The 9,364-nt window shown below is 25.4% G+C and overlaps 1 protein-coding gene across 1 annotated transcript; it reads left to right on the top strand.

Annotated features, from left to right (window-relative positions):
• The first annotated feature begins 489 nt into the window (after positions 1-489).
• On the top strand, positions 490-9,090 carry LOC127280772 (uncharacterized). The gene is made up of 6 exons (XM_051304019.1): positions 490-715; positions 2,578-2,786; positions 2,904-3,039; positions 4,531-4,664; positions 4,969-5,287; positions 8,312-9,090. Exons 1-6 carry the CDS (start codon positions 679-681, stop codon positions 8,395-8,397), a joined length of 921 nt encoding a protein of 306 aa, XP_051159976.1. The 5' UTR covers positions 490-678; the 3' UTR covers positions 8,398-9,090.
• The last annotated feature ends 274 nt before the right edge of the window (positions 9,091-9,364 follow it).

The following is a 9,364-nucleotide window of genomic DNA, read 5'->3' as shown; positions in this document are numbered from 1 at the left end:
TGTGTAATTTTTTTTTCTAAACTGTATTTTTGGTTGTTTTTCATTAGTTTGTACCTATTTTAAGGAGTTTTATGTAATTATTAAAAAAAAATTTTTCGTTTAAGATAAACGTTGCGTACTTCAGGGAGGTTTTAATTTGTGGTTCCATTAAAGAAAAATTCCCTGACTTCTGAAGATTTTTTCTTTAAATCTCCGAATTATCCCTACTTTTAATTTGAATTAATAACCACTGATTCAAATTCAGAGAGTAGTTTCTCCTAACTACCAAAATTCCCTAAGTTACATAGTCGCACTTTGATAGTAATAAATTGCTGCGATATAACAAATCATTATTTTTGATGTTGGATCATAATTAATATTCATTTGTATTTTGCATTTCGCCTCCCTAAAATCATAATATAGTGAGGATAGTCTAAACGCAAGCGCAAAAAGTTGCGCGCGTTTCTTTTCATGGGAAAATTGATTCTTAGATGAATTTTTGGTCAGATTCATTGAAGTAGTGCATAATATAGTTTGCGAGCATTGTACCTTTTTTTTTTATTGAAAGATGACTCTTTACACAATTTCAAATTTTACGATGTGTTAAGATAAAATCGTCATGCGAATAATATTTGTAAAGAAATTTCGTCTACACGAAATTAAGAAATTTTAATTAAAATAGTAATTAAATTTACACCAATGGAATTCCGTATTTTATTACTAGTGCACGTTACGGGTACGTTCTTTTTAAAAAAAAATATTAATAATTCCTGCTAGATATGCTTCTGCTATAATTATTGCTATAATATTAAATTCAATTTAAAAATATTTTTACATTTAAATTAGAAAATAATGTTCAAACATAATTTTTATTTTTTCACTTGTAAAAATATCGAAATATTAAATTTTAGTATCAAAATTTTTATACTGTACATCAAGGTTAATTAAAATTTATATCGTTTTTATAATACAAACATTTTAATTTGAAAATTTTATTAACAAAAAAAAAAACTAATTTTTATAGCTATCAGACACGTTAGTGAAGTTTACAACATTTATGATTAACGATTGAAAAAAAAGATAATTTTCATCTGAAAAATAATAAAAAAATTTTACCTACAAAGTATTTTTATTTAAATATTGTTGATTAAAAAATTATTTAAAAAATTTCATAAATTTTGTTTAGACAAAAAATTATAATAATTTGCATGGAAAAATAATTTTTTCTTCTAAATCGATGATCATAAACGTTGTAAAATTCACCGACAATATCAGAGTATATGCGTCACTGATTCTAGTTTTTAACGATGCTTAAGTTCCCGTTTTTATGACCAAATGATTAGAAAATAAATTTAAAAAAAAAAAAAACGGAACATTATTAATTTTTTTGTCTAAAAAAATTTTTCTTACAATTTCTTTATCAATATGAATATTTCATGAAATATCTTTCAGACGAAAATTCACAGAATTTTTCATTTAAAAAAATATTTCTTTAGAAATCGTTGATCATAAACGTTGTAAATTTTAACATATTCTGTTTTTGTAACAATTAAATAATTTCTTTTTTAAAAATATGGAATTATTTGAAAAAATTGTAATAATTAGATGGCACGATTTTTATTTGTACTATATTTTCTAGTACAAACATTGAAAATTTTTACAAAGTTAAAAAAAATTATTAAAATGCTATAAATTATATTTATTTCTATATATGCAAAAAATTGGCAATTTTGAAATTTTATATATGAAAATAAAAAAATTGTTTTTCGCGAGAAATTTTAAAAGAATCAGAAAAAATTGAATCTATATAACAGAAAATATAAAGTCGTCAGTTTTTGTTCATTGATCCAGAATATCAAAACAGTCAAACACGAAACTCTCTCTGACTCATCCCGAGGGATGACAAGCGATAAGGGAATGGACCATCAGAATAAAAATCACAAACTATTGCTTAAAACTCTTTCCGATAGGGAGCAGAATTAGGGTTCTTTAACAAATAGTTTGTTTTTTTTGATAAATATAAATCAATAATAGTTTTCTATACTAACGTAGGTATGAATATTAATAAAAAAAATTTTTTTTTTGCTATTTACAAATAGCAATAAATTTTTTTTTGTTTGATAAGCAAGTTTTAAACTTTATTTTAAAATTGTAATAAATAACGAGTACAGTTAGAATAATTTGTTACAGTGCTGATATAATTGAGACGCATGAATATGCACTAAAGCTAATTTTTTAGAATTATATTTTAATCGAGTTTTATTTTTAGAATAATAAGAATTATTATTATTATGCGTTCGAATTAAAATTAGAATAAGTGAATAATGTGCAAAATTAAAATTCCGTACAATTATTTTTCTGCATAATTAAGATTTTTTTTTAATTACTATTCTGCAAAAATAATATTCTACAAAACAAAATTCGATTAAAACATAATTCTAAAAAATTAGCTTTATTGCATATTCATATGCGTCTCATATAATAATTTTATCAAACTATTTATCAAAATAATTAAAATTTTATCAATATTATAATTATTTTAATAAATAAAACTGTTTAAAAGAAAAATTTTCTGTAAAAATCAATTTTGATTTTTAGGCTTTTGTCTTGGTTTGAGAGATGTTCAAATTCAAGTGCCAGTTGCTGTAAGAAGAGGGGAAAGTGTAACATTATTTTGCTGGTACGAAACAGAAGACGATCCTCTCTATATCGTTAAATGGTACAAAGCAAGACGTGAATTTTATCATTTTGCTCCTAAAGAATATCCAGTAATCAAAACATTTCCCATGGGAAACTTAAGGGTGAATGTAAGTAACTTTGAATCAATATGAAAAATCAATAGAAAAAGAAGTTGAATGTCATGTTTAGAATAAATATGTACACTGTACTATTTATTTATTTTATTTATTTTTTTTTTTTTGCAGATAGAAAGAAGCAATGCAACTCAAGTTACACTTGATAATGTGGACATTGACTCAGCAGACACATACAGTTGTGAAGTGTCCGCTGATGCACCATCATTTCATACAGCTATAGTTTCTGGCAACATGAAAGTAGTTGGTATGAATTGTTTTCAATTGTTTTCAATTTTAGTAAATTTAAATTTTCAATGTTCAATTTTTGAAAAAAATTTTAATTTTAGTAGTTGTTATATAATTAAGCTTTTGAATTATTATATAACTCGATCTGCGCCCGGCCAGACGGTTTGCTTTAAAAATAGAAAATAAATGCCCAACGTTTTTCCTTTAAAAAAATTTTTTTTTCTTAACTAAATATTCTAGAAACTACGAAATTACTATTTTTTGATTTAAATGATGATTTTTATTTAGACCTACTAAAGATAAAAAAAACACTATATTCTATTTGGTTATCCTTTGAGTGCTGGGTCTCTCGGACCAAGTCAATTTGCTTTTTCATGTACTTCTATTTAAGAAATTTTTTTTTCAAAATCGTTATCAAATTGGATAAGCTGATGCTATAACGTACATTTAAAAAAAGAAGGAGAATTGTTTTTAATGTAAAACTCTTTCTAATACATTATTTTATAGCTCTTATGTACGTAGTTGCCTGAGCTGGGTCCCTCGGACCCATACAACTTTTTTTTTCATATACTTCAACATATTCGCTGGAAAATCGTTACTCGGGGGTTTTCTGGATCACTTATTACAAATCCGGTGTCTGTTTTTCAAAATTCAAAATGGCCGATCCAATATGGTGGAGGAATTTTAAAAAAATCGTTCAGTATCGCTTGAAAATCGTTACTAAGGGGTTTTTGGGGTTGCTGATTACAAATCTGATGTTACTTTTTCAAAATTCAAAATGCCGGAACCAATATGGCGGATATATATTTTTAAATTTGACGGTTTTACTTGTGTGGGGATCAGCCTTTGGGCCCCCTTCTCACTCCGATCCTGGTGTCAGGTGTGGACGAATTCGTCTGCTGGTCAGACATATTTTAGAACTCGCTGAATCGTTGAGTAGGACGGATGTGGTGGTGTGTGTGAGCGGCACGATGGTTCATTATTTGGTGGACAAATAGATTATTGTCAACAATAAATGAGTGAATTTAATTTATTCGGTCTCTCTTCATTTAATTCGTCTCCTGCCCTTCTGAGAGTAAAAAATATATAGGAATCTGATTTTACCATAAACAGATAACCTATACTTGAAACTCGTTATTCAGGTGTTTTCAAGATTCAAAATCAGCGACCCCGAAAACCCCCGGGAAATGATTTTCATGCTGTTCGTTTAATTTTTGAAAATTCGTCCGCCATATTTGATCCGCCATTTTGAATTTTCCCAAAAACCTAAAAATACCCAGTAATACTTAAATTAAATTAATTACTTTTTTTGTACTGTACTCGAATGTTCGCGGGTCTTCTGGATCCATGATGCGAGTTAAGGGTTAATAACTTCATATAAACATAACCTATAACAACTTTTTGCTTCTTAGGTCAATTTCCATAAAGCTATAAGTTTTTCTTAAGAGAATAATAAATGCAATAATACAATAAAATTAAAAAATATATGAAATTTATTATAATTTTGTAGAATTACCTGAAGAAAATCCAACTGTAACTGGAATGCAACGAAAGTACAAAATTGGAGATTCAGTCAAAGTCACATGTACATCTGGTAAAAGTAGTCCTCCAACTAATCTCACTTGGTTCATCAATGATAGGCCGGTAATTATTGCTGAAAAAAATTTAATTAATTGCAAATAAGAATTTTCAAATATTTTTTGTACACATATTTATTATTATTATTATTATTATTCAAATTTTTTTTCAAAATGTGCCATTTTTCGAGAAACTTACCGACCCTATTGAAAATTAACTTTTTAAGTAAATCATTTTCGTGAAGTGCTACAAATGTAATTTGAAAAAAAAATTTGACTAACTATTATAATATTAAATTCATAAATATATATATTTATAATTATTATAATAAATTTTACTCATTAAATTATTTATTTACAATTTTATGCAGCCTTATGATGCACATGTACGTACAATAAGTCCTCTGGAAACGGATGAATCGACAGTGCAATTCTCACAAATTACGTTACAATTTCTTGTAACAAAAGAACATTTTGCTCATGGAAAATTAAAAATACGCTGCACTGCATCTATATATGCAATATATTGGCAATCTTCAGAAGTAAGTGCCGAAGAAGATAAACTCAATCGGAATCAGGTGAATTTTGTACCTGTAATAACAGCTACAAGATATGGAGATCCCTACTATCAACCACCTCCAAATCATCAAACTGGACAGAAAAAGCCAGACGGACAAATTGATGTGAAAAGTAAGGAATAATTTTTATTTAAAGTATATATTAAAACAATAATACCGTCAACTGGGGTAATTATATACACAAAAACGCAATTTTTTATTCAATACGTCACTAAGGTCATGTAAGAAACTCCCACGTGACCTAATATCAAACAATATGTTTGGCGAGAACCATACGCATACGCAGACATCGCATGAGTGTGTCAGTTCTTCAGGAGGTAACGCCAATGCTAGATACTGGCCGCTAAATGAACTAGAAAACAACACACTAGTTTACTATGTATTTTCTGCTTCATTTTTATTTGTTTTGCATTAAATTATGGAAAATGAGTAGAAGAGCGATGATCCTTGAATTCTGCTTTATCATTCTTAAAAAAAAGTTAGCACCAAATAATTTTTCATTTTAGAGAATTTTTGAGAGTTTTAAAAAAATGTCTTTTTCACATATGGCCTTAAAATAAAGAATTAAAAAAAAATTACTATTTCATTATGCGCTAAAAAAATCGCATCTATCCAAAATATAGACGCTCATAAGAGGCGCATGATTTTTCCCAAAAATTAAAAAGGTCGAAAATTTAATTGATCGAATTACATTAAGTCGATATTTTATTTGAACGAAATTCTAAATGATCGATACTTAAAATGGTCAACATTTTATTTGGTGGATATTTTATTTATTCGAAATTCTAAATGATCGATATTTAAAGTGGACGATATTTTATTAAGTCAATATTTTATTTTATCGAAATTCTAAATGATATAGACATTTATAAAGGTCGACATTTTATTCAGTCGATTTTTTATTCGGTCAAAATTCTAAATAATCGACATTTATGAAGGTCGACATTTTATTTGATCGAAAATCTAAATGGTCGATATTTAAAGTGGTCGACATTTTATTTAGAGGATATTTTATATTGTCGAAATTTTAAATGATCGACATTTAAAATGGTCGAAATTGTATTAGTTAGATATTTTGTTTGGTAAATATTTTAAATGAACGACATTTAAAGTGGTCGATATTTTATTTGTTCGATATTCTAAATGATAGAAATTTAGAAGCATCGAAATTTAATTTGGTCGATATTTTAAAAGCTCTGAGTGTTCTGAAAGTGTTAAGTGGTTCTCAACCAATATTAAAAATTATGATTAGCCATAACTTATTATGATTGGCTAAAGCATGCTAAAAGTGACATGTTTGTGATACGGGCTGCAGTTTTAGGTGATGTGCACAAAAAGGGTGTGTTATTTGCATGCTTTATTTGAAATTGGATGCGTTCGGGCTGTGCTCGTGCTCTGGTTTCTCAATCTTGTTTAATAAACCGAGCGTGTTTTCTGAGTGCGAAAGTAAATAACGGAAAATGTTCAAAAATGGCAAATTTAAACCCTGAAGTCAATTACGTTAACGCTATAGGAATTGTACAAAATCTTGTTAAAATATAAATAAAATAAATAAAAAATAAATAAAATAAATAAAATAAATAAAATAAATAAAATAAATAAAATAAATAAAATAAATAAAATAAATAAAATAAATAAAATAAATAAAATAAATAAAATAAATAAAATAAATAAAATAAATAAAATAAATAAAATAAATAAAATAAATAAAATAAATAAAATAAATAAAATAAATAAAATAAATAAAATAAATAAAATAAATAAAATAAATAAAATAAATAAAATAAATAAAATAAATAAAATAAATAAAATAAATAAAATAAATAAAATAAATAAAATAAATAAAATAAATAAAATAAATAAAATAAATAAAATAAATAAAATAAATAAAATAAATAAAATAAATAAAATAAATAAAATAAATAAAATAAATAAAATAAATAAAATAAATAAAATAAATAAAATAAATAAAATAAATAAAATAAATAAAATAAATAAAATAAATAAAATAAATAAAATAAATAAAATAAATAAAATAAATAAAAAATATAAATATTACATTAAAATTAATACTTACTCGTATTAACGTTCGTTACGTCGCATGAAATGCAACCATTATTCTTGAATAATGTTTTATTGTTCTTTAAAACTAAATCATTTAAAATTATTCTTTCCTCCATGATGCAACAGCGTGGTCTTCACCGGTCTTGAAAGCGAAATGAGAAGATTGCATTGGATTAGGTTAGGTTAAATAAACTAAAATAATAAAATGTGGTTGAGAACCTTTTCGAGCTCTCAGAGCGCTCAGAGTGTCAACGTCGAAAACACCCTAGATTGTCGGTAAAGTACATTGAAATTTTGCGGGAAATTTGAAATTATTGATGTAAATCATAATAAAAATAAAATAATAACAAAATATCGACCAAATTAAATTTCGATGGATATAAAATTCGATGCTTTTAAATTTCTATCATTTAGAATATCTAACAAATAAAATATCGACCACTTTAAATATGGATCATTTAGAATATCGACCATTTAAAATTTCGACGAAATAAAATATCGACTAAATAAATTGTTGACCACTTTATATATTGATCATTTAGAATTTCGAATAAACAAAATATCGACCAAATAAAATGTCGACCACTTTAAATATCGATCATTTAGAATTTCGATCAAATAAAATATCGACTTAATAAAATGTCGATTTTCATAACTGTCGTTCTTTTAGAATTTCGACCAAATAAAATATCGACTTAAAGTAATTCGATCAATTAAAATTTCAAACTTTTTAATTTTTGGGAAAAATCATGCGCCTCGCTCATAAATTTTCGGTGAACCAAAACCGTGGGATCAAACGATTTGTTCTTTTTTTTTTAATTTCCATCATTTTTACACCATAAAAACCACGGTCCCGCGGCTTTTGAACTTTACAATTTTTTTTTTATTACAACCCTATAAAACCTGCGAAGAAGAAGAAGAAGAACCTTGAGAACGCTGGAGATGGGTATAATAGCCCCTGAGATGATGTACATATTTACCCCTGTTGACAGTAACAATAGTAATAAAATAAAATTTTTCAGAGCAACTATATTGATAGTATTAATGAAATCTTTAATTTTCTTATTTTAAGTTCTCGGCTCCTCTGCAAGCAGTCCAAATTCAGTGGTGCAATTTGTTTTAGGATTGTTAGTATGTTTGCTATCTGTCACAATTTAAAAGTTTTACATTATATATAGTGCTTTGGAACACTCTATATTACATAGAGTTTGACGTGCTTTACAAAAACAAAAAAAGTGTATTATATTTCTTTCTTCTCATTTTTTTATTCTAATTAATATATCATATTTATTGTATATATACACAGTACAAATCACTGCCACATTTTTTTTGTTATTTAATTATAAATTTAAATGTTAATTTTATTACATATAAGTGTTCATTTTTTAAGAAATTAGTTATATATTTACATATTAGAAATAAGCAAAAACAATGCCTTCTCAAAATACGCGAGTTTCAAAAAAAAAAAAAAATACATTTAAGTTTACAATAATTGTGTAAGTATTTATGTGGCAAATTTTCTTGTGACAAAATTTTTATAATCAAAGAAAAAAGATATTTAAGAAATATATAAAATGAAACGACTTTTATGTCATCGAAAAGAAATTTATTGTGAATAATATATAATTATATGCGCTTATACCTCTAAATGCCGTCTAATATACAACATTAATTATAAAGTATTTTAATGAAACAAAGACGATTGATTATATATACAAATTATACAATACTATATATATACATACTACTATATTGTTTAAAAAAATCAGTGTTTTTAACTGACTTTGTTTTGTAAAAATTATGACATGACAATAATAAGCGACAGAACGCTTAAAAGTGCGTTTTGTAATTTGGGATTTAATAAATTGAAAATACTAATCATCTCGAATTTTTATTTTTATATATAAACCCATTGCATTTTTTCAGTTTTCAGGGATGATAGAAAATTTAAAAAATTCATTCTCGAAAACTACTGAACCGATTTTAATAAAATTTAAATATATTATATATAGAAAAGGAAGTAAAACAATATTAAAAAAATAATCCAAAAATTGTTTTTCCAAAAAACCCAAAAATTTTTGATTTTGTGAAATCGGCCACTTAAAACTTGTTATTCAGGAATTTT

Source organism: Leptopilina boulardi, unplaced genomic scaffold, assembly GCF_019393585.1.
Source record: "Leptopilina boulardi isolate dan_hultmark-lab unplaced genomic scaffold, ZJU_Lbou_2.1 LbouV2_25, whole genome shotgun sequence".
NCBI lineage: Eukaryota > Metazoa > Arthropoda > Insecta > Hymenoptera > Figitidae > Leptopilina > Leptopilina boulardi.
The sequence above is the reverse complement of the archived record's forward strand: the minus strand, read 5'-3'. Positions and strand labels throughout refer to the sequence as shown.

What these genes read in the sequence shown, in the direction of transcription:
- LOC127280772 (XM_051304019.1), top strand. Translation starts at nt 679, where the DNA reads ATGGAATTCCGTATTTTATTACTAGTGCACGTTACGG. An exon ending in ATTACTAGTGCACGTTACGG is followed by an intron (nt 716 to 2,577) that starts GTACGTTCTTTT and finishes TTTGATTTTTAG; the next exon opens with GCTTTTGTCTTGGTTTGAGA. An exon ending in TGGGAAACTTAAGGGTGAAT is followed by an intron (nt 2,787 to 2,903) that starts GTAAGTAACTTT and finishes TTTTTTTTGCAG; the next exon opens with ATAGAAAGAAGCAATGCAAC.